This window comes from Durio zibethinus, chromosome 7 (assembly GCF_047325235.1).
Source record: "Durio zibethinus cultivar Kanyao isolate XHJ-2024 chromosome 7, ASM4732523v1, whole genome shotgun sequence".
Classification (NCBI taxonomy): domain Eukaryota; kingdom Viridiplantae; phylum Streptophyta; class Magnoliopsida; order Malvales; family Malvaceae; genus Durio; species Durio zibethinus.
In genome coordinates this window covers 28,701,504-28,728,199 of record NC_143168.1, presented here as the reverse complement: position 1 = coordinate 28,728,199, position 26,696 = coordinate 28,701,504, and the positions used below count along the sequence as shown (strand labels likewise).

General features: G+C 29.9%; 2 protein-coding genes across 2 annotated transcripts; both read left to right on the top strand.

Annotated features, from left to right (window-relative positions):
- The first annotated feature begins 3,903 nt into the window (after positions 1–3,903).
- LOC111277135 (hydrophobic protein RCI2B) lies at positions 3,904–5,984 on the top strand. Its single transcript, XM_022863354.2, has 3 exons — positions 3,904–4,182; positions 4,322–4,428; positions 5,640–5,984. The coding sequence occupies exons 1-2, from the start codon at positions 4,093–4,095 to the stop codon at positions 4,403–4,405; spliced, it is 174 nt and encodes a 57-aa protein (XP_022719089.1). The 5' UTR covers positions 3,904–4,092; the 3' UTR covers positions 4,406–4,428; positions 5,640–5,984.
- A 16,467-nt stretch (positions 5,985–22,451) lies between these two features.
- LOC111277863 (agamous-like MADS-box protein AGL80) lies at positions 22,452–23,278 on the top strand. The gene has a single exon (XM_022864291.2). The coding sequence runs from the start codon at positions 22,470–22,472 to the stop codon at positions 23,202–23,204; it is 735 nt and encodes a 244-aa protein (XP_022720026.1). The 5' UTR covers positions 22,452–22,469; the 3' UTR covers positions 23,205–23,278.
- The last annotated feature ends 3,418 nt before the right edge of the window (positions 23,279–26,696 follow it).

Genomic DNA, 26,696 nt, shown 5'->3' with positions numbered 1-26,696 from the left:
TAATATTTCATTTTTTTAGATGTTGTATCACTCAAGATATTTAAATCCCATATGCTTCTGTACTTTATGAGTGGATTTTACACTGTCACCCTTAGAAAAAAGCAATAAAAAAATTTATCACAACAGGAACTGGTTTCCTCTTTTAAGGTTTGATCATTTTCAAAATATATTAATGGAAACCATTTACCCAACAAATATGATAATGGTGAACAACTTATGTGGTTTGATATTTCAATCTTATAGAACTTTTCAAATTGATTCTAATGACATCTTTAATTATCAGTGTATAAAACACTATATCTAATGAATTCATTAATGGTATATCTATAGATCATCAGACAATTTTAATTAGAGTATCTTTTGGAATCACATTGCCTTTTTGTTTTTAATCAAGCTCCTAAAAATGGGTATAAAAGGTGATCAACTCTCAAGCCATTTTCGAACTCCTTATGCCCAAAATTGTAAAGAATAATTCACACCATTTATTAAAGTTGATCCTATTAAATTATAATTGTAGAGACAAAATCAAGATTAAAAGCTTTATAGAATAACTTAAACTCATATTATTCATGTGAATAGAATCATACCTTAATAGTTATTCTATTAAATTCAAACACTACCCCTTCCATTTCCTTCCGTTCTCTCTTTTTTCTATTTTCTCATTTTCTCTCTCCTTGAATCTTTGTCTTTATCAATTTTTAATTTTTAATTAAAAATATTTTTTAAATATTTTATTTAAATACTGATGTGAAAATTAGATGATGTGGCATGTCATAATTTTTTTAGATATTAATTTTACATAAGTAAGTTGACTAATAATATTAGTTTATAGTACCAAAAGAATGAAAGTGTGAGTATCAAAATGTAAGTTTTATTTATTTAGATACCAAACTAATAAAAAATATATACTACAAAGACTATTTTTATATTTAACACTAATTTTTATTACATCCACTACAGAAAAATGAAGATTTAGTGACTATTTTTTAGCTGCATTTTTAAATAAACGCCACAAAGTTTTGTGTTTATATAAGATTAGCGGCATTTTTTTATAAAACGTCACTAAATTCTTAGATAGTGGCATTTGGATTTAAAAACGTCACTAAAAATATATTTTTGTGATGTTTGTTGACTTAAACACTGCTATATACTTTGACTTTCATAAATATAGCGGCGTTTATTGTAAACGTCGCTAATAGGCGTTTTTGCACTTCTTAATAAACTCTCAAAACAATAAAGAAAAAGATCGAACCTAGAACCTTATGGTTAATAACTGCTCCAATGTTTTTAATAATGGATTATTCAAGGCATTTATAATGTAAACGCCGCTAACAAGCGTTTTTGCACTCCTTAAAAAACCCTTAAAACACTAGTAGAAGGAATCAAACTTAAGACCTTATGGTTAATAGTCATATGCTCTAACTGACTGAACTGCTCCATTATTTTTAATAAGGAATTATTCAAGGTATTTTTATGGCTAATAGCCATATATTCTAACCAACTGAACTGCTCCAGTGTTTTTAGTAAGGGATTATTCAAGATGTTTTTGGTCAAAAACACCTTGAATAATCCCCAATAAAAATTAAAGAGGATTATTTAAGGTATTTTCTGTGAAAAAAAAGTCTTGAATAATCTCCAATAAAAAATGATGAAGATTATTCAAGGTATTTTTTGTCAAATATACCTTGAATACCCCATTCAATTTTTTATAAGAGATTATTCAAAGCGTTTTTGGAAACGCCTTGAGTAAACCCTTTCAATTTTTTCTAAGAGATTATTCAATGTGTTTTCTGATAAAAAAAACACTTTGAATAATCCAAAAAAAAATGAAAGGAGATTATTGAAGGTATTTTTTTTGTAAAAAAAATACCTTGAATAATCCTAAAAAAAATGAAAAGGGATTATTCAATGTGTTTTTTGCTAGAAACGACTTGAAAACCCCATTTAATTTTTTTAAAGGGAATATTCAAAACATTTTTTGATCAAAAATACTTTGAATAATCTATTTTTTTTTATGAATTATTAGAGATGTTTTTGGCCAGAAACACTTTGAATAATCTCCAAAAAAATTGAAAGAGATTATTGAAGGTATTTTTGACTAAAAATACCTTGAATAATCTAAAAAAAAATCAAAAGGGATTATTCAAGACATTTTTTGCTTGAAATACTTTGAATAACCCCATTTAATTTTTTGTAAAAGCTTATTCAAAGTGTTTTCTAACCAAAAATAACTTGAATAAACTCAAAAAATGAGAGGAGATTATTGAAAACATTTGTTTTTGCAAAAAATGACTTGAATAGTTTTTCAAAAAAATGAAGGAGATTATTCAAGGCATTTTTAGCTAAAAATACCTTGAATAATCCAAAAATACCTTGAATAATAAAAAAAAATGAAAAAAAAAACTATTTAAGGTATTTTTTTTATCAAAAACATCTTGAATAATCTCAAAAAAAATTAAAAAAAATTATTAAAGGCGTTTTTAGCCTACTAAAAAATTGTTACTAAAAAATATGATGTTTACTCAAATAAAATTTTATGTTAACAAATAGATATCGTTTGACACACGTGACATAAATTAGTTAAGCTAAAGGCTAACTAATTAACGTCTTTTGAACTCACAACAAATGATGTGGCTTTGGGCTTTTTTTTTTTTTTTTTTTTTTTTTAAATTGGATTGATTAGAATGATCTTCTCTTGGAACTAATTTGATCCCTTCTCACATCAACATCCATGTGTGTAGAAGATGCCAATTAACCATCGATCATTAAAGCCATATGATACATATAAAATAGTTTCGTCAGTACTATTTCTTATAAATCATATAAGAATGGTATTTCCAGATAAAATAAAAGAATAAGAATGTTGGTCACAAGATTTAGATATTTGGCAAATTTGATGTATATTGACAAGTGTAGATTTTTTTTTCTTTTATATTTATATATATAGATAAAAAGTTCTATCCAAGCAGCTTCGGTGGAGGTTGGGAATTGAAGCTTTCTTATCAAGAGGCATGCAAAACATGATAGTTCTAAAAGACTAAAATCATTCTTAAATAAAATAAACACTTACGTGAATATGGGAGTTTAATCCAAATTATTACTCCGGCTATTTAGAGTACTGTTGGATTGCTTATAAGGTAAAAATCCAATACCAATATTAAAAAAAAAAAAAAAAACACTTTGTGTAATTGATTTAATTAAGTTATTAAACTGCTAATTAACAAAAGATACAGTTGATTTTTAGATAATAATATTTACATGCACGGTGAGATGAGATGTTAACTTGAGAGATGACAGATTGGCATATCTAACCTGGCACACGTGGGCGTGGGTGGGAGAGGAGGACGGTTATATGATACATCTTACTTGAATGTTTTTGACTTGTCGGTTAAGATAAAGATTGAAGCACTAGGGCGGTTTATCTCACATGCGTGTGTTCATACGAAAGCTACATCTGGATGGATGTGAATGGTGATCACCAGATAACATGCCTCCCTGGCCGCCACTGTTCCAGATTTATGCGGCAAACTCCGAGCCGTCTGATTTTGTCACACTGTTGTGAATGCCACGTGGAGAGTTGATGAGGTCCACTCCAATGAAAGCCAAGCACATGGGCAGCTAATGGACTGAGCTGCAGTATGTAGGTATAGGATTCCATTCCAGAGCGTAAAGTTGAAGCGTAAACCCTCAAGCAACGTCTTAAACCGACTTCCTACACCAACAAGCAAACATTTTACTACTGCATCGATCTACATCAACATGTGAAGAACTTTACAACGTTAAAGAAGGAACCAAGTGACCATTATCATCACGATTCATTAACGTATCTACCAATCAACTGCCTATCACATCTGACACGTTAATTCTTGGGGTTTTATATATCACTATCGCCATTTCTCTCATACCCACACCCACACCCACACCCACACCGAAGGCGAAGTAGTTATCTTACCTTACGAACTAGAACCCTCTGAAAACACTCTTGAATTTCTTCTCTGTCCCGTCCTTTGTTGTCTCGGTGAAAGAAAGAAAGTAGGAAAGAAAAGGCTTTTATCTTTTTGGCTTGGAAGAAAAAGAAGAAGAAGAAGAAAAATGGCAGATGATAGCACAGCTACCTGCATAGATATCCTCTTAGCCATCATATTACCTCCTCTTGGAGTCTTCCTCAAGTATGGTTGCAAGGTCATCATCCATATCAAACTTTTAACATATGATGATATATCAGTTTCATTTCTTCTGAGTTCTCATATACTGTGATAGTATAAGTAAAATTAATTAATTAATTAATACTGGGCTGTTGGATTTTGTTAATTTGATGCAGGTGGAGTTCTGGATCTGTCTTGTACTGACCCTCCTTGGATACCTCCCTGGTATCATTTATGCAGTCTATGCCATCACCAAATAGTCATCTAATTCCATCTTCTATAAGTAAGCAACCTCTCATTAACTTAATTCTCCCTTTAATTTCCTCAAGTGAAGGATCGATTCACTGAGTTTAATTAATTAATTATACTCAAATCATTTTCTTTTTGGAAGCAAAGAAACAGATCACACTCCTATAAAATGAAGGGTTCTCATTTTCTTGGAAAGTAAATGAAAACAAACCTAGAGTGTAGACTATGTTTATGTACCGGTAATATGTGTGATAAAGGCAAGGGAATAAATGAAAAGAAGAAAATATTATGGCATGGTATCCAGTGGTAGTAGTTTGCAATTTTAAAAATGTGTGGCTTAACTTTGCAATTTTAAAAAGTAATCATTTTTACTCTAATCGAAAGTTTTCCCTCTTTTCTTTTCTTTTTTATGTAATTATCGAAAATTTTTTTCTCTTGTACAAATATTAATGTTTTCCTTCATAGTTCATACTAAAATGCAAAGTTAATTTTACGATAAAAAGAAGAGTTTTATGCACTCCCTTTACGCTTATATCACACTTACATAATAAATAAATAAATAAATTTTTATAATTTTATTATAATTTACAAAAATTTAATACTTTTTATTTATATTTCTAAAATAAAAAATAAATATATAAAATAAGTTTATAAAATATATGTATCTAATGTTGTCCTAAACAACAAAGAGATAGTGAAGAGATTAAAAAGTGAAAAGAAAGTAGACTATATCCTTAAAAAAAAAAAGGGGGGGGGGGGGGGGGGGGGAATGGGCACATGTAGAAGTATCCTAGCAAAATTCTTTGCTGCTATAATCCAGGTCCTAACAGCTGAGCCCATGCATGATGGATACCCTTCAACTCTTTTGTCATGATCCATCATCTACGGACCCGCGATAACTATGATGGTGAATGTAAAACCAAAATATTCATAGAGCTTTCATTTAATACATTTATTTTTTATTTTAAATATTTAAATAAAAAATTTTAGGTTGCAAAATTATGGATTAAATAAAATTTTTAAAATTTATATATTAGATAAGTGTGCAAAAAAAATGTATATATATATATATATATATTTTTAATTAGGCTTTTATTATTATTATTTTTTATTTACAAGTTTTAGACTGAAAGCTGCGGAGGGCTAGATAATGGTGGAATTTTATTTTCTAGTTGTAAAATTGTTATTATATGTGGATGAGGTGGCACTATTTTGGCAATTAAGTCATTCTGTTTTCATTTACAGGTGGCGATTCGGTGTATGAATCTTGTTTCAAAATGTGTGTTGATTGCGGCATTCTTCTTCTTGTTGCCACTTGGTTGGCCTTTATTTGTTTTTATAAATTCAATAGTTTGTTTGTCAAATTGATGTAAAGCTGTGTTAAGCTTGATGATAAGTGGGGGCTGTCAAATTTGTCATGTTATGTTAGTGTCTGTGTCCTGGCCAAGACAATGATGTACTAGTCCATTACCCATTGTTTCCTTTTCATCAAATTATTTAGTGGGTTGTTACTTTTTGTCAATTTAATGTGAAACCAATATATTGCCCATTCTCAAGTGTCCCAATTAATAAAGAATTCTTCTCCTTTAATTTTTCTTGTTAGTTCTTTCCCTTCCCTGTATATCCCCAACCTTTAGCATTAGTAAAACATAATTAATTAAACCTAATTCAACTTCAAATATATTATAGGTATGAAGACATGGTAATTGAATCTAATTTTTACATACTAATTAACCAACTTAGTTGGCACTTTCCTCTTGATTTCATCTAAACTCAACCTTACGTGTCCTTAATTAATTCAAGCAAGTAGCCTTCTACAAAGATATAGTTGCTTGGCCAATAAGTATAATAAGAATTAAAAAAAAAAGAAAAAAAAAAAGAAAAAACCTTGTAGAAAAGTCACTCACATTACAAATTAACTCTTCCATCTCTTTCAAAAGATAAATCCATTTGTTTATAGTTGATTAATTAAGTTTTACAAGTATAAATCTAATTTCTCCAAATTAAGCAAACAACAAAGCATAGCAAAAGTTCCACAACAAAATTAGTGTTTCTTGAATGACTATCTTTCTAAAAAGAACAACATAACAAATTCAAAGAAAAAAAAAAAAAAAGGAAGATACCGCGCATCATACCTAAACGCACTTTATCACCCGAAATAATTGTGGCATTTCATTCCCCAATCCACATCAACCAACCTACTGTCTCCCACCATGGGCCACTTTTTTCTTTTCTTTCTTTTATTTTTTTGAATTGATTAATTAATTTGTATTAACCAAAGAAAGCAGGAGATACCCGCTATAGAGAAGAAGAATCAGCTGTACAGACAGGCAACAACAAAGAAAACAGGAAAAAACCAAACTCAATGAAACATTATTACATTATTACATCGGGCTCAGTCTTTGCCGATTGCAAAAGCACTCCCATTCGGCCATTCCTTCCTAAGTAAGTAAATATAATTAAGCACTACAAGCCAAATTTATAACGGATATCAGAGCTTCACCTATGGACCACTCTCTCTTTTCTGACTCGCAATTAAAAAAAAAATGCTCTATTAACGAATGAAAAGCAGGGTACAGGCAGCCAAATAACCCATTGCCAAAGCAGTCCTAGTAACTTAGAAGCCATCTGCTTTGATGGCAATTGACAAGTAACTAGTTGTGTCGTTTCACTCAAACTATTCCTTGATTTCAAGTTGGAAAATGTAGAGCTAAAAAGTGAAATTTCTTCAGAATGCCACCGATAGTTGTCTAACAGTATAGCCATCCACTAATTAATATATATCCAAAAACATTCACATCTGCAAATAATCTAATATACACATACGTACAAACACAGAAAACAATTATAATGTTAGGAAAGAAGTCCCGATCAATTAAATATTTAAGTTAGTAGAAATAAAATCTAATAATTAATTAATTAATTTAACGTCATTCAATCTAATTGACTTATGTTCACCAATGAAAAAGGATCTACTAATTGTATAGACTTATAAATATACAATCATATCAATCAACACTTATTAATACCCGTGGACCCTATCATTTTTCTATAATCCAATAAAATATTCTAAATTCAAATAAATATATATATCCATGTGGTTTATTATACCTACATGATCATCTAAATTTCTTCTAATCCACTCAAATATATACACCCATAAAGAACCTTTCAATTTTTTTTAGTTCTATGGTTCGTTTATCTTATAAAATTTTATAATTTTCTTATATTTTTTTCTCATACATAATCCAGTATAGACTCCACTATTTATAAGAATACTAACTTACTTATTAAAAATCTATTTCCTCTTAGAATTTTTTTCTTATAAGTTTTTTATCCATCTGTAGACACCCAATTTGGTTCAGGCCCGGATCAATTGGGTCTGGTCCAAATGGGTAAGTCCAATTTTATTTTACATTTTTGTTATTTTTATTTTATATTTTATGTATATATTTTTCTTAATATCCTATGTATTTATTATTTATTTATTATTATTATTTATTAATATATATATTTATTTTATTTTTCCTTTTTTTTTCTTTTTCATTTTATTTTGTATGTATTTTTATTTATCTAATTATATATCTATTTATCTGTCATTATTATTATTATTATTTATCTTATAATATTATTTTTTATTTATCTTATTATTATTTTTCTAATTATCTATTAATTTTTTTTTATGTGATTTTTATTTTGGAAGGCTGGGATTGAATCCTGTTGAAGAATCTTGCTGAGAATGGGGATTCAATCAGAGTGCAGATTGGATTCAAAGATTGAATCTCCGTCCAAAAAAGAATAGGGATTGATCAGAAACTCTTCTTATCAATCCCTATAAAAGGGACCTCCTGGAACAGAACAGAAGATATAGAAAACCAGTGAGCAAAAAGCTACTGATTTGAGAGAAAAGAGGCGTATAGAAGAGTATAGAAGGCTAAGAAAAGGTTTAAAAGTGTTCTGAAAGTTAGCAAAAATTTTTTGGAGATTTTTGACGATTTTTTTTTGGGAATTTCTAGAAAATTCCAGATTTCGGTTGAATTTTTCGGTGAAACTTGTATTTTTCGACGACGATTTCGACCAACTTTGAAGTTTCCGACGAGCTGCCCAGTTTTCGACGAAGGATCTAGAAACCGACCAACTTTTCGGTAAACTTCCGACGAAAAACCCAGATTCCGATGAAATTTTCCAGAATCCGACGAATATTCCATCGGAGTTCTTCGACCATTTAGAGAGAAGCGAGAGAAAAAAGGAAGAAGAGAGAGAGAAGGGAGGAGCTTTCTGTCAAAAAATAGAGGAAATAGCCTTATATATCCTCTCAAAACGACGTCGTTTTTGCCTTAAGTGACCCAAAAGATCCGCACGTTTTACCGAGATCTGACCTGACCCGAACGACTTCTCGCTTCCTGACCCGTGCATGTCTCCCTCCTCCGAGCCAATAGCCGAGTCGAGCCGAGGTCCCAAGCCGCCTCTCCGAGCCGTTTTCTCTTTCTTGAGCCGAGCCGAGCTGAGCCGTACTCCGAGCCACTTCAATTTTTTTTTGAATTTATTTATTTATTTGTTTATTTTTTTATTTATTTTATTTATTATATTAGGTTTATTTAATATTCTTTTTATCTTTATTTTATTTTTATTTTTGTTTTACTTTTCTTTATTTTATTTTTATTTATTTTCACTTTTATTTTGTTTTATTATTCTATTTTCTTTAAATAAAAATAAAAAAAAATATTTTTGGGGAAAAGTTGAAAGTATCAATTTTCATTAAAAATAAAATTTCAAAAAAAAGGTTTTTGAGGAAAAGTTGAAAGTATCAATTTTCCTTAAAAATAAAATTTCAAAAAAAGAGTTTTTGAGGAAAAGTTGAAAGTATCAATTTTCTTTGAAAATCAAAGTTTCCAAAAAAAATATTTTTGGGAAAAAGTTGAAAGTGTCAATTTTCCTTAAAAATAAATTTCCAAAAAAATATTTTTGGGAAAAAGTTAAAAGTATCAATTTTTCTTGAAAATAAAAGTTTTCAAAAAATATTTTTGGAAAAAAGTTGAAAGTATCAATTTTTCCTGCACAAGAAAAATCCTTCTTTTCTTCCTTTTTATTTTGATTTTGATTTTGATTTTTCTTTAAATAATCTAACAATGGAACCTCTGCAAGTGAAACAGTAGTTTTTCTTGCATACTCTTGAGGTGAGGGAATTTTCTCAATTTTTTGCTAAAAGTATTAGAGTCAATTGAGAATAATTTTCAATAACTAATTACTTGGTAAAATTTTAAGGCTTATTGGATAACACAAATTTAAGCTGGTACCATCTTTTTATGGGCGTTGTGAGGGTGCTATAAACTTCCTCACACGTATTCGAACTCCCGAACTTTGTTCTGGTTAGTAGACTTGAACATATTCTTTTAGGGGCCCTTAAACTTAGGTGTTCCCTAAAAGGACAGATTCTTTAGGTGGCCAATCACACCTAGATAAAAAAGATTGGTGGCGACTTCTAAAAGTCAATGTCTAGCGATAGATCCCCGGATCTAGACGTTATGACAGCTTGGCGACTCCGTTAGGGACTTTGAGAGTCAGGCCAGCAAATAATTTGTGTTATCCAAAAGCCTAATAAAATTGAACCTTTTTGTATATATGTGTTATTATTCATTCATGTTTATTTACCTTATTAATTATGTCATTCATATGCATGTGCATAACATGAGCTCTACACCCGAGCTCCGTCCCTCTAGGAGGAAGTAAAGTACCTATTGCTTTCGTGAGGTCTAATGCCTCCGTAGTGGCTAGCGAAATACTCCCACTGAAATTGAACCTTTTTCGCTTGTAGCCTGTAATGGGTGAGGATTAGGGTGCCTTACTAGTTTGTGATGGACAAGGATGTAAGGAACAATTTGAGGACCTTTTAACTTTGACCTTAAAACGCATATAGTGAACTTAAGAGTGCCTAAACCTAGGATAGAGCCATTTCTACCCAATGATAGATATACCCTGAAATTAAGACACGAAAAGGGTGTTTATCTAATCATTTTGATTGTTTAACTTTGTGTATCATTTTCATTATCATATGTAACATTATGCACCAGCATCACTTTCATTTCATCCATAGAACTAACTATGTTGTTTGTCTGATTGTATGCATCTGTATTATTTTCATGATCATGTTTTAACACAATCATTTACATCCATTTCATATTAGATTTCATTCAGGAAATATACATTTCATTCATGCATCAAAGCATCATACATAAAGCATAGCATAACATTTTTAATCATAATTGTGGTGCTAAAGGTTCAAGGATAGCTCCACCAAGCAACTTCACTCACCAATACAACGCAAGAGCTTGAGCCAGGCAAATAGAACAAGAAAATTCTAATCATTTCGAAATATTAGAGAAAGCTCAAGAGAAGTTAGAAGAAGAGTTGAATAAGATATTAGAGGCTTTGAACAAGCTAACCAAGGGAAAGGTAATAGAGGAGAATGCTAGCCAATAGGAGGAGGATGACCCATTGTGCCTTCTTAGTTTTGAGCCATATCAAGCCTAATCTGCACAAGGTTTACCACCACAGTAGTTCACCTATCCTGTAAGGTACACATATCCCAGAATGCCATAAGCTTCAAATCAAGGATAATTTTTATCTTTACTGAAAAGGTAGTAGAACCAATATCAATCCCTAATTTGGATGATCTAGAAGAAAAGTTGAGACCTAAGGAGAAGGGGACTTTAAAAGCCTCAAAAGCTGAATAGAAGATGAACATGTTAGAGAAAATATTGCGAGTAGTGGAGAGAGTTAATTTTTATAGCTCAGTTGATGCTGCTGGGCCCTGTTTAGTTCCTGATGTGGTTATTCTTTCAAAATTCAAGGTACTGAAGTTCGAGAAATATGACGGTACAAAGTGTCCAAAATTTCATATTACTATGTATTGTCAAAAAATGACTGCCCATGCCAATAATAAAAAGCTCTTGATGCATGCATTCTAAGACAGCCTCACTGGTTCTACTGCTAGGTGATATGTCCAGTTGGACAGGAATCGTATTGATTCTTGAAACGATATGGCTTATACTTTCATTAGTCGATACCAACATGTAATAGACTTGGCCCTTGATTATCTTTCTTTACAGAATATGAATAAAAACAACAACTGAATCATTCAAAGCCAACGATAAAGGGATATTACTTCTCAAGTGCAACCTCTTTTGACTGAAAAAGAAGCCACCGTATTGTTTGTCAGTACTTTGAAGTTCCTCTATTATGAAGAGATGATAGGGAATGCTACAAAGAATTTCACTGACATGGTGATCTCAGACAAAATCATTGAGAATGGCAAGCTGAAAGGAGAAGAAACCAAGAAGGCACCCAAGAAAAAAGAGACTAAAGCTCAAGTTGTAGGCTTTGACAGATAGTTCAGGAGATATCAACCCTATCTACCCTCAAATTACTCTCTATACTATCCTACTGTGAACAATGCTTCATCTTATCCATACCAACTAGCCCTACAACTATCTAATTCATCCATATACCAGCTCATTTTCATCATCCAAGCTCTCATATATAGCCTTAACAGTCAAACTCTTGCAAGACTCTAAATTCATCCTATTAGCCTGGAAAGTAGTTCACGATAGCAATGGACTATTTAAGAAAAACTTGTATTTGACCCAATCCTTATGACTTATATGAAGTTATACTGAGAGCTCTATAATAGCCACCTGATTGTCTCCAAGCCATGTGGATCCTCTTAAACCACCTCATCCTAAGTGGTATGATCCTACAGCTTATTATGACTATCGCTATAAAATTGCTAGCCATTGCACTAAAAATTACACTACTCTAAAGCATGAGGTGCAACGATTAATCAAGGATGGAATGAGCTTCAGCTTCTGGCACTGTTCGTGCCAAGTATTTACGAGCCATCGTTCCCAAGATAACAGAGAAAAAATCTAAATTAGCAAAGCTTGAGCAATTGATTACGGGAAACTACTTGATGAAGCAAATTGGGACATTGATGATGTTACTGGATGTTTTGAGTACTATACGTACCTTGCTGAAGGTTTAGATGCAAAGTAAAAGATTGTGCTGTAATACTGAAGCCTTTTGGGTTGGTACCTATCACTTGTTTGGAGCTGGCTAACGTATGTAGGAAGGTTGGTTTTTCTCCAGATGTCTTGAATATTCTGACTGGATTGGGCCTGAAAGTTACGATTCTTTTGGCATATCATCTCAATATTGACAAGACTGCCTTTACCAGAAGCAATACAACAGGAAGTATGATAATGAAAGCAGCCACTCAAATGGTCAAGCCTGTATCTTTAGAACTCGATAGAAAAAGCCCAATCATTTTGTTTGAGGATCAAGAATATGAAGAGTCATAATGAATCATGGGGCGAGATAAAAATCCTTCACCTGGTTGCCTAAGGGCATGATTTTGAAGAGGATGTTAAAAATGGTTGAATGCCACTTGTCATTCTAAGAGTTCTTTTAAAGTAATGTTAGGATTTTTTTTCTGCAATATGATTTCACTTGTTATCATCTTAATAAGGGCAAGTTAATGCATTTCATTACATTTTCTCTTTCACTCGACCATTATTCCATGCCCTGTTACCTTTTATAACTTCACATTCCTATTCTCAAATTTCGGATGATGAATATTTAGACAATGATAACAATAACTCTGGAATTTAATTTTGAGAACTCATCCATATTAATATGAGAAGATGATTTGAGCAAAAACTAAGCTGTTACCGGAGGTGAAATAGATATGTCTTGAAGATGTGCAATCTTTTATACAAATTCATGAGCTTTGTTCAATAGATGATGTTCAAGAAAGGTATTCATAATTGAGATGAAAAATGACCATCTTTCTTTTACCATTAGAAAAACCATTCATTGCTACCCCTTTGAGCCTATCATGATTTTTTTTTCTGAAGAACCCCAACCAAGGATCACCCTCTACACTGGAGGATAATTTTTGAAAAAAAAAAAAAACATCACAAAAGGTCTCAAAGATGGAAAGAGAAAGAAAAGTAAAAGAAAAATAAATGTCACACATGATTTGAGGTAAAGTAATGAGAATCCTTTGTGGGAAGAAAGAAAAAAATAGTGAAATGATGTGGGGGCAAAATGTCAAGTTGTATCAAATGATCATTCGGTCTTAAACCTTTTTAATATATGTTTTGAGCCTATTATATCCATTTCTTTTATGACCTCTCACCTTGACCTACATTACAACCTTGAATAGCTCATTTGGATCAAGTGTGAATACTTAACTTGAATGATCATATGTTGAGCGAAAGTATGCTTATGATGAAATAATGGAATCATGCTACATTGCTCTAAAGTTGGATGTATGAAAGATATCAACAATGGATGAAAAATAAGCAAAAAAAAAATGATGAAAAAAAAGGAAAAAAAAGAAGGAAAAAATGAGAAAATGAAAAAAAGAGATTCAAATTGAAAACCTGAAAGGGTGATTTTGGTAGAAAAAAAGATCCAGGTCAAATGGCTCACATGAATGGAAGATCAAAGACATCTGAAGATCCTTCAAAGACTGGGGCAAAGTTTGCCAAGCTCAAGATGACTTCAACTGTAAATGGAATGAGTTTTTGAAAAAGAATCCTAGATTAATGTTGAGAATTGTTTGAATATTCATCATTTGGACATACCATCCATCCCAATGACATGTATCCAATTTATTTCCTTTCCCATTTGCTTTGTACCAAAACAGATCTTCATTGATTATCTTTACCATAATTCACCTTGTGTTCTCTTATTGTTACACCCCTAGAATGAATTGAGAAAATGCTTGATTGCATTGTATTTGTCAAGATTTGAAATGATAATGAATGAATGAATATGTGTTTAAAAGAATCTTGCATTCATTTGGAAAAAAATCTAAGATGATGGTGGTAACAAAATGAAGAAATGGTAGAAACTTAAAAGAGATGATTTGGAAGGATATGTGATGTGACCGATATGACTTACAAGTTATGATTAAATGATGAAAACAATCAGTGGATAAAATTTGTTTTGGAATGGTCAATGCTGATACACCAATGAGTAATGACCTAGTGATTGTGGATGAAACTTGTTCTGAAATCTGTTAATGCTAAAAAATCCATGAATGGTGGTCAAGTGATGATCGATTGATGAAACTTGTTTTAAAATATTGAGAAACTGAACAAGGAAGGCATGCAGAATGGTGGAGTTTTGAGAGCCATATCACCATAATTATTTATAATTTTATTGCATAGACATTCGCATTACATGCATCATGGTGGCATCATTGCTTGAATAGTACATGCACATAATTTGATGAATTAAACTTTGTTTGGACATGCATGGCACTCTGAAAATATAGGTTGCCATATTTACATCATTAAGAAAGCATTTGCATCTTTGGTCATAATATTCATTCATGCAAAATTTTGAGTCACTTGAAAAGAAAATTGTGAATATTTTGATGAGAATTTTTTGAGAACTCAAATAAGAATCTTTGAGTTTCAAAATGAGAATATTTGAAGGGTGAAACCCTAAAGTTCATCTGATGTGAATCTTCGAACAAATGAAAAGTTTTAAGCTTTTGGATGTGGATCTCCAAAATACAAAGCTTCAACCTTTTGGATATGAATTTCTAATGTTTTAAATGAGAACCTTTGAACTTAGATGTGAAACTCTAAGTTTATTGCATGTGAGCATTTGAACTCAAATGAAAAGCTTTGAATTTGTGGATGTGAATCTCCAAAATTCAAATGAAAAGCTTTAGATTTTTGGATATGAATTCCAAGTTTGCCAAATGAAAATCTTTGAAAAAAAAACCTTGAATTTTTGGATGTGAATCTCTAAAATTCAAATGATGAACTTTAATGCGAGTCTTGCAAGTTGCAAATGCAAATCTTGAGATCTTGCAAATTTGAGTGAAACTGAAATTTTGAGAATCAAATTTCAGTAAATTCTTACGAAGTTGGAAGGTTCTTGCGAATCTGAACCTATGAATGTTGAACTCAAGTTGTGAATCTTTAAGTTCCCATTACAAAATTTCTTCAATCATGATCTTCAACTCCTTTGGACATGATTGTCAAGGAGCAATTTACTTTCTCAAAGTCGTGGTGCCTCTATTTAGAGGAGCAATTTACTTTTCAAAGTCGTGGTGCCTCTGTTTAGAGGAGCAATTTACTTTTCAAAAGTTGTGGTGCCTCTGTTTCCAAAGTCGTGGTGCCTCTATTTAGAGGAGCAATTTACTTTTCAAAGTCGTGGTGCCTCTGTTTAGAGGAGCAATTTACTTTCCAAAGTCGTGTTGCCTCTGTTTAGAGGAGCAATTTACTTTTTCAAAAGTCATGGTACCTCTGTTTAGAGGAGCAATTTACTTTCCAAAGTTGTGGTGCCTCTGTTTAGAAGAGCTATTTATTTTTCCAAAGTCGTTGAGCCTCTATTTAGAAGAGCTTTGGTCAAAAACAAAAAAAATCAAAAAATGAAAATGTTGAGTTAAGTCTTGATTGGGTGTCTATGTCTTTGCGCAATTTCTGTTTCACAGAAAATGTGCAAAGAGGGGCAGTTGTAGACACCCAATTTGGTCCAGGCCCGAATCAATTGGGCTTGGTCCAAATGGGTAAGTCTAATTTTATTTTACATTTTTGTTATTTTTATTTTATTTTTATTTTATATTTTATGTATATATTTTTCTTTATATCCTATGTATTTATTATTTATTTATTATTATTATTTATTAATATATATATATTTATTTTATTTTTCCTTTTTTTTCTTTTTCATTTTATTTTGTATGTATTTTTATTTATCTAATTATATATCTATTTATCTGTCATTATTATTTTTTTATTTATCTTATAATATTATTTTTTATTTATCTTATTATTATTTTTCTAATTATCTATTAATTTTTTTTCTTTTTTTTATGTGATTTTTATTTTGGAAGGCTGGGATTGAATCCTGTTGAAGAATCTTGCTGAGAATGGGGATTCAATCAGAGTCCAGATTGGATTCAAAGATTGAATTCCTGTCCAAAAAGAAATAAGGATTGATCGAAACTCTTCTGATCAATCCCTATAAAAGGGACCTCCTGAAACAGAACAGAAGATATAGAAAATCAGTAAGCAAAAAGCTACTGATTTAAGAGAAAAGAGGCGTATAGAAGAGTATAGAAGGCTAAGAAAAGGTTTAGAAGTGTTCTGAAAGTTAGCAGAAATTTTTTGGAGATTTTTGACGATTTTTTTCTGGGAATTTCTGGAAAATTCCAGATTCCGGTTGAATTTTTCGACGAAACTTGCATTTTCCAACGACGATTTCGGCCAACTTTGAAGTTTTTGATGAGTTGCCCAATTTCCGGTGAAGGATCCAAAAATCGACCAATTTTTCGACGAACTTTCGACGAAAAACCCAGATTCTGGTGAAATTTTTTAGAATCCGATGAACATTCCACCGGAGTTCTTCGGCCGTTTAAAGAAAGCGAGAGAAAAAAAGAAGAAGAGAGAGATAGGGGATGAGCTTTCTGTCGAAAAACAGAGGAAAGAGCCTTATATACCCTCTCAAAACAATGTCATTTTTGCCTTAAGTGACCCAAAGGATCCGTGCGTTTTACCGAGATCCGACCCGACCCGAGCATCGACCCGCTTCCTGACCCACGCGTGTCTCTCCCCTCCGAGCCGATAGCTGAACCGAGCCGAGGTCCCAAGCCGCCTCTCCGAGCCGTTTTCTCTTCCTTGAGCCGAGCCGAACCGAGCCGAGCCGTACTCCGAGCCGTTCCTTTTTTTTTGAATTTATTTATTTATTTGTTTATCTGTTTTATTTATTTATTTATTTTTATTTATTAGATTAGGTTTATTTAATATTCTTTTTATCTTTATTTTATTTTTATTTTTGTTTTACTTTATTTTATTTTATTTTATTTATTTTGTTTTATTATTCTATTTTCTTTAAATAAAAATCAAAAAAAATATTTTTGAGGAAAAGTTGAAAGTATCAATTTTTCTTGAAAATCAAAATTTTCAAAAAAATATTTTTGGAAAAAAGTTGAAAGTATCAATTTTCCTTAAAAATAAAATTTCAAAAAAAGGGTTTTTGAGGAAAAGTTGAAAGTATCAATTTTCCTTGAAAATCAAAGTTTCCAAAAAAAATATTTTTGGGAAAAAGTTGAAAGTATCAATTTTCCTTAAAAATAAATTTCCAAAAAAAATATTTTTGAGGAAAAGTTGAAAGTGTCAATTTTTCTTAAAAATAAATTTTTAAAACAATATTTTTGGGAAAAAGTTGAAAGTATCAATTTTCCTTGAAAATAAAAGTTTCCAAAAAATATTTTTGGGGAAAAGTTGAAAGTATCAATTTTTCCTGCACAAGAAAAATCCATCTTTTCTTCCTTTTTATTTTGATTTTGAATTGATTTTTCTTTAAATAATCCGACGACGGAGCCTCTGCAAGTGAAACAGTAGTTTTTCTTGCATAATCTTGAGGTGAGGGAAATTTCTCAATTTTCTGCTAAAAGTATTAGAGTCAATTAAGAATAATTTTCAATAACTAATTACTTGGTAAAATTTTAAGGCTCATTGGATAACACAAATTTAAGCTAGTACCATCTTTTGATGGGCGTTGTGAGGGTGCTATAACCTTTCTCACACGTAACCGAACTCCCGAACTCTGTTCTGGTTAGTAGACTTGAACCTATTCTTTTAGGGACCCTTAAACTTAAGTGTTTCCTAAAAGGACAGATTCTTTAGGTGACCAATCGCACCTAGATAAAAAAGATTAGTGGCGACTCCTAAAAGTCAATGTCTAGTGATAGATACTCGGATCTAGACGTTATGACACCATCAAGCAAAATCTATCCAATTTTGAACAAATCTTTTATAGAATTTGAATCACTATTCCTAACATATATCCAAACAAATATATATAGGCATATATTATTATTATTATTATTTTGAAATCGATATAATAATATTTTACCTAAAGCAAAAGGAAATTATATTGATAAATCAAAGTGCACATGAAACTTTTGATATCCAAATATGAAATATGATGGACCTCATGCAACACCAAGGAACAATGTACATGAGGTACTAGATTGATTTTTTTTTTTTAATAAATCATAGGATTCAAGTAGGATAGGTGAGGTGATGAAATGCATCGGATGTGTTGTGTAATCGTAACATACCTTTCAAGTTAAAATTGAAGTTGTATAAAATAATTGTAAGGCTTACATTGTTATATGAAACTAAGTGTTAGGCTATTAAAAGATAAAATGAAAAGAAAATGAGTGTAGCGATAGCAGAGATAAAGATACTAAAATGGATGTGTGATAAAATTAGAAGAGACAAAATTAGAAATAAAGAGATTTGAAAAAAATTAGAGGTAGTCCAAAGTGAGGAAAAGATGAGAAAATGTTGTTTGAGTTGGTTTGAACATATAAAATGTAGGATTATATATGCACTGGTTAGGAGAAATGAGCTTTTGGATTTAAAACAAACCAAAATTTCTAAAGGTAGATCATGAAAGACGTTAATGCAAATAATAAAAATTAAAAAAAAAATAAAAACGTTATTTTTTTTATAGAAAATGAGTGGCATAAGATGATTCAAAATTATGACCTAACATGATTAATTTTTTTGGTGTTTCATACAGTTGACTCCAGAATTATGTGATATAAGGTTTAGTTTATTATTGTTATTGTAAGTGAGAAAAAAAGTTTTAATTTACCTGTTTTTTAATAATATAAATCTTGAATATGAAGTGTATAGGTTTGGTTATTTAGTTATATTATATTTATTAGTTAATTATTTAATGATTGTAAATTAATTATAATGTAATAATTGATTATTTAATTAATTATTAAAAATTTTGCATATATAATTTTTGTTTGAAAATGAAGGATGAGGGCGACCTGAGTATTGTTTACAAATGAAAACATGTTTGAGTAATTTGATAAATTGTTTAATTTTCATTAGTAATTAAAAGGAGTATCCGAAATACATGGTCCTTTTGAAATAGGATTACAACCATGAAACAATTCCCAGTTAAAACATGGAGTATCGCAACGTCGAGAAACAAACTTCTTTCTAAATAGTCTTATATATTAAATTAAAATTAAATATAAATATATTACTGTTAGTTCTAGATAAATAGTTTTTGTAATCGCAATAAAGTTACTAATATTATTATTGTTACTAGTTTCATGATTATTGAAGTAACTAACCATACAAATGATAATTATATTAAGTTACAATTGCCCGGCCTATAAGCCAAGTCCACCGTGCATTATATCGATCAATCTTGAATGGAATAATTTAGTATATGAATCATAGGTAATTAGAGATGGCTAACTTTTTTGATAAAAAACAATATATATATATATATATATTGTTTTCTTTTTAATTATCTAATATTTTTATTTTTATATTTTCAAATATATATATACATATGATTTTTGACATTAATAATCAAAGTTTCTTAAAAATCACCCTAATTTTAATAAATAATTAAGCATTTGTCTTTTGTATATATAATGTCTGCACTAGTAAGAGCATCTTTTTACCCAATATGGAATTGACATATATTAATATTTTTTCATTTATTTGGATAGTCAGTAAGATAAATTTTGATGAAATTGAAAATAACGATAAAGTTAATATTAATTATTATAATAATGAGATTAAAATTAGTGATGACATAAGTATTTAGATATAAAAATAATAATGATGGTGAGTGAATGATACTAAGAAGAGAAAATAATGAAATTTAAATTATTTAATATTTATCAAATTAATAAATAATTAAAATATTAAATTTTTTTAAATTAAATAATAGTTTCATTAATAAATAATTAAAATTAATTAAATAATTAACATAATAATAAAATTTATTTATTATATAAAAAATTTATTTTTATATTAAATTAACAAAATTACTTTTTAATTTTTAAATAAAAAAAAAAGAAAAATAGGTGTGAAGTTGTTAATTTGAAAGAGAAAACAAGAAACAAAAAAAAAAAAAAAAAAAAAAAAAAAGCAAGTGTAACAGGGAATTGGATCTAGAGGTGTTTATGGGCGGGGTGGGGTTCAAGCTAAACTCATACTTAGTATTAATAATTTATATATTTACTTAAATTTAGTTCGATCCAAAATTTAGGGTTTTAAAAGTTTTTCAAATCCAGTCCAAATAAAAAAATAAATCTTAAACTCTCTTGTTAAATTTAATTTATTTAATAAAAAAATAAAAAAGTGATTAAATTAAATTTAATGAGATTATATTCAATTTACATATATATAAAATTTAAAAATAAAAATTATATAAATTTAAAAAAATATATAATTTTTATTTTTAAATTTTATAAATATGTGAATTAATTTGTATATAATTTATATATGTATAAAAATAAAATATTTATATATATATAAATTCAAATCGGATTAAGTCAGGTTTGAACTTTAAATCTTTTATATAAAATCATATTTAAAATTTAAATAAATCTAAAAATTATACTCAAACTCATTTAACGGATTTTAATTTTTTATTCAAAATTTTTTTTTTAAACTTAAGCGATCAAATTTAAACTGAAAATTGGAATTTTGAACAAATAAATTTGGACCCTAACATCAGATGATAAATCAGCAAAAAACGCAATTCTCCTTAATATTGTTTGGATTTAAAAATTGTAGTTGGCACAAATTTTCGTAACAACTACACCCCCACTTGAAGTGCGTCTCAATTCAAACAAAGCCTTAATCATGATCTGATTTAGATGAGCTTCGACACAACGTTTGATTGGGCTTAATCCTGGTCAGGTACTGTAGGCCCAATCTACTTATAACATGGGCTATGTTGTTGTGCTAGGCACGACCCCAATTTTTAAATCTTTAGCCCAGTATAGCCTGAGATCCGGCTATGCTATGGCTCATGTTAGGCATGACTTGGTCGATTGTGTCAAGTCCGATCCAACAATGTTTTTTCTCCAATGCATAGTTTTTTTTTTTCTTTAATTATTTTATATTGATTATTTTAATAATGTAATTATGGAAACAAATAGAAAATAGATGAATGATTTACGTGGTTCAACTTAAAATGTTTACGTTTACATGATTAGGCTTAAAGTTTTTCAAAATTTTTTAGTTAAAAAAGCAATGGTTATTTTTTATTGATTAAAAGGACTTTGGAGATGTGATAGGCTTTGAATCAAATGGTGTGGGCTCTCATAACTTAAAAAATATATCAAAATATATCAGTGAGTATATCATTTGAAAAAAAAATAGATTCATTATTTATTATCGTTAATCAATTTTTTAAAAAGTTAAAGATGTGATGGGTGAAAATGAAATGAACAAAAAAAAAAAAAAAGAATTTGTCTTGCTAAATCATGCCACATGCAACTTATAACTCTCCATTATTGTATCGTTTCAGCTCATAATAAAAGAATTTTCATCTAATTCGATATAAACACGATCCACTTCTATAGTAATATGCATCATGCTGACATTAACCTTGATGGACACGGTTGTTGTGGGCTGCAATCCATTTGACCACCTCTAACCAGACTTAAATATGCATATTATCTGTAAGTAACAAAACTAGCAATAAATAAATAATACCAAATGTGCATGAACGAATTTGAAAAAAAAAAAAGAAACACTATTGTAAAAGCAACCGTTATGATTCAATGATAGATCCTATAATTAAAACAAGATATTATCTGTATTATGTAAAATAAGCCAAATCATCCCCAAGCCAATGCATCTAATTGAATTACAGCTTTGATATCTTTAGCCGAGATCTCATCATATCCTCCGTTAAAAGTACAGCTATCATTGCAATTAATTTGAGCAAATTTTCACTCCGTTCATACAATATATAGATTATATATAGATTTTGTCAATATTTGTTTGCATCACCAAATAAGCACTAGATTTGAAATAGTTTTTCTTTCCTTTTTTAAGTCACCATGAATACGTCTAACAAGGATATATTACACCACTATAATCTTGCAATAATAACAATTGGGGTAATCTCTTCCTCTCTAATCTCTATATATAGAATAGACTGTTTGGGTAAGAAGTACATCGAAATTACCAATTCTTTGCTTTCTAAGCCATGACTAGAAAGAAGGTGAAGCTTGCCTACATTACCAATGATTCTGCAAGGAAAGCTACATACAAGAAAAGAAAGAAGGGTCTGATGAAGAAGGTGAGTGAACTCAGTACTCTTTGTGGGATAGAAGCTTGTGCAATTATCTACAGTCCTTATGAGTCTCAACCGGAGGTTTGGCCATCCCCTGTGGGAGTCCAACGTGTGCTCTCGGAGTTCAAGAAGTTGCCTGAGATGGAACAGAGCAAGAAGATGGTGAACCAAGAGAGTTTCCTCAGGCAAAGGATCGCAAAAGCCAATGAACAGCTGAAGAAACAGTGCAAGGACAATCGCGAAAAGGAGATGACACAAGTCTTGTTCCAAAACCTGACTGGAAAAGGCTTGCACAATTTGAACATGATGGATTTAAATGACCTCGGGTGGTTGATTGAGCAAAACTTGAAGGATATTAACAAGAGGGTTGATACACTTACTAAAGCGTCTCATTCCCAAGGGTCCGCAGCAGCGTCATCAGCGACAATGGTAACACCAGAAGCCAAGCCAAAGAGAGGAGAGAAAGTGCAGGCGGGGAGGTCAGGTATCGAGGCTAACATGGATACAATGCAGAGGCAACAGTGGATTATGGACCTGATGAACCCACAAGACCACGTGGGATTTGGTGGCAATGAGATGATGCTCCCATTTGGGGATAACAACCACAATGCTCTTTGGTCTAATGCCTTTTTCCCTTGGGAAAAATAGGTGTATCACTGTCTCAGTGTTTGTTTCTGGCATGTCAAGGGGGTTCTATGTTCTAGTCTAAGATAATAGTTTGCTTTAATTTCTTGCTCGCAGACACCCCTTGAATATAATGTACCTAAATAAAATCCTTAGAGTTCAAACACTCTGATTATTACCGTCAAGTTAATCGATATCATTCTCTCCATTTCAAATTTCTAGTATCAAATAATTATATTATAGATTGTTCATGCAGGCATATTTGCAGGAAAATTGCGGATCAATGTTTGCTTTACAATCAAAACTTCTATCCAATACAAAACAATGAAACAAATTCATATCACATATATATCCTGAGTTTTAAATCGCTACAGACGACATTAATCACCGTAATTCATGTTAATTACATGCCATGTAAGTTAGTTTTAATCGTAAGCCTGTTTACTGTTATTCTTGCATATAAAGTTATAAACAAACAATGAGCCATTTGGTTGAGTGTAAAATTAAGTGAATTATATTTCACCATGCAAAGAGCATAACAAACTACACAAAGTACTTGAGAATTCTTATTTCTATATTTTGTTAAAAGCATGCATTTACAGAGCATGTTATAAATTCAATCCAGCTGGGATTACAGAGGAGTTACAATATGAATAAATAATTGGTTCTTACAATTGATTTTCGTTATTTATGCACAGTTATTTTTAGTTTTCTCAAGGATTTGGTCTAATGATATTTCTAATGAGATGTTTATATAAAAGAGCTTAATCATGATGCAGATCAGTTGATTTTATTTCGGAGATATGCAATTTAATTGCCATTTCTAGGCCAGACTGTAACAAACCAAGATTCATATCTTGGTCATTAACCAGATATTTTCTGTTGATACCCTTGGATGAATGTTAGCCAAGACTGTAAGAAACCGTATTATTGAAGAAGATGCTGATTATATATAGCAGCTTAAATGATGCATATCAATTCATTAAATTTCAGAGGTATACGGCTAACCAAGACTATAAGAAACCAAGATTCATTTCTCAATCATTATCAAAATATTTTCTGTTGATAGCCCGCCCTTATGTGAATGTTGAAAGATATTGCAGCTTAAAGACGATGCAGATCAAATGATAAATTTCCATTTAATTCTAAAGCCCACATTCCACAGAATAGCAAACGAGATTCATTTCTTGGCCATTATTAAACAAATCCAGTCATTGATTACGGCCGGGGTTTGAAAGAAATGATAATAACTCTGATTATGGAGATCAGTACGTGGTATGGATGGTAGGTTGTGCATATATATATATATATATATATATATATTTGGTAAGACAGTGATTATTGATTGCTCATTAATTTGGTGACTAAAAAATAATATATCGAGATTAATCTTAAAATTAATTTGCAGGTGGAATTCATTTTGTCTCATATGTAGCTAGTTTTCCCCTTTTTTAGCTCTTCATTTGACACTTGTATAAGTTATAATAGTAGTAGAAAATTAAGAAAAAGAAAAAGGCTTTGCTTCTTCTGACTGGATTACTTGAGTAAAAGAGAAGAAAAGAAGTGAAAAAGCATCTGCAATTAGAAATCTACTACTGTGCCTAACTAAGGTGTGAAAGGGTTCAATAATTATGCAGATACCCATTGAAATGTAATTAAGGAAGGCATTATAACTATGGAATAAGACTGGTGGCAATTAAGGTCTTTGAATGGATTCTGATTCTAATTAGTTTCGAAGCCTACCATAGTGGGGGCTTGACTTCAACATATGAGTCCCCTCTTTTACAGTGAGCAGTGAAGGAAGGGAAGTTTCACTTTCTCCAATTGCTTGGCTTTTTATGGTCATCGAATCTTCTTCAACATTGCTTAACAATCCTTGAATCTTCTCCAATTATATATATCATTTGTATGAACGTTTTAGGTGTACCATAGATTACTCTATATATATATATATATATATCTTTTGATTAATTAGAGGCGCTTAGCAAAACAACTCATACGATTATAATTCAATGGTAAATAGGAGAATCAATTGGATTTGAAAATTCTAATCAGTTCACATTAGTTACAGGTAAAATTCGAATCAATTGTCCTTTAAGGTGAGCAGTAAAATGATCGAAGACAAGTTGTGATAAAGACTGAACGTCCCTTTTGGTATGAGTGAATATCATCACTACACATATAGACCATCAATGCAAACTAAGTTTCTTTTTTCGATGGAAGAAGTTCGAGAAAACTTGATTGAACAACTTTGAAAGTTTTTGAGAGTATCATAAAGCTAATATATATATATATATATATATATGAGATATTCCTATATCATCTATTTATTTAATTATTTATAAAAATGTAAAATTTAAAAGTATTAAAAGTGATTAATCATAATATTTTTATGAATTTTTAAATAAATAAATTTATTTTTAAATATATAAATTTTATTAATTTATTTAAATTTAATTTAAATCAATTAAAATTAAAATCAATGTTTATGTGAAATTAAATTATCTAAAATTTTAATGTCAAAAAATATTAAAAATAATTGATTAAATTTTTTTAGTAATTATTTTTATAAATTTTAATTTAAATGAATTTTTTATTAGACGACTCCTTTTTTATGATTAGACTCAAAAGTACAAAAAATATTGACAAAAATTCTCTGAATAAAATTTTAATTTCAAAAAGTTTAAATTGATTGATTAAAATACTATTAGTAAATTTTTTTTTATAAATTTTAATTTAAATGAATTTTTTATTATTAGACCCATTTTTTATATTAAGACTCATATTAATATCTAAAATATGATTTTTCATATCAAATAAAATACAATAGAATGAAATCAAAATTTATTAATATACATAGGAATAAGACAATTATATATATATATGTATATATATGAAGTTTATTTCTCTAATTGTTGTAAAAACAATTGCACATGTAATTTACGTCGATAAATAAATTCATTAAAGGTAATTATAATTAAGTCATTAAAGCATTTTTTTTTCTATTTTTGCCTTTCAATTTTTTGTTCTAATTGATTTGTTAAATATATATGTATATTAATGATTTTATTCTTTGTATATTTTATGAATTAATCATTTGATTATTGATAACGTAATTAAATTTTTTAATCCCTTGAAATAATTTTTTAATATATATTATTTTTACAATTTAATTTGACTTCTATAATTAATTATTTTTTAAATTTTATAATTGTTATTCATATGAACAAAAATTAATATTATATTAAATGCAAATCAATTGCACACCTTCCAATAAAAATTAGAACTATGTGATTTGTTGAATCCTTTAAACACTTTAATTGGATATCCCATATGCAGAATTGGATGATTTCGATAGGTGGTTGAACTGTCCTATTAAATTGATATAAAATTTGTTCACTTAGACTAAAATAATAAGGGATTTAATTTTTTCTCGATTTTTATCTTAATATGCATATATATATAATTAATTTCTACCTCAAGATAATTTAATCTTTTTCAATTATATTAAAATGA

Excerpts from the sequence above, each read along its gene's own strand:
- LOC111277135 (XM_022863354.2), top strand. The coding sequence starts at position 4,093 with ATGGCAGATGATAGCACAGCTACCTGCATAGATATCCTCTTAGCCATC. Across the intron at positions 4,183-4,321 it reads TCCTCAAGTATGGTTGCAAG|GTGGAGTTCTGGATCTGTCT; the intron begins GTCATCATCCAT and ends AATTTGATGCAG.
- LOC111277863 (XM_022864291.2), top strand. The coding sequence starts at position 22,470 with ATGACTAGAAAGAAGGTGAAGCTTGCCTACATTACCAATGATTCTGCA.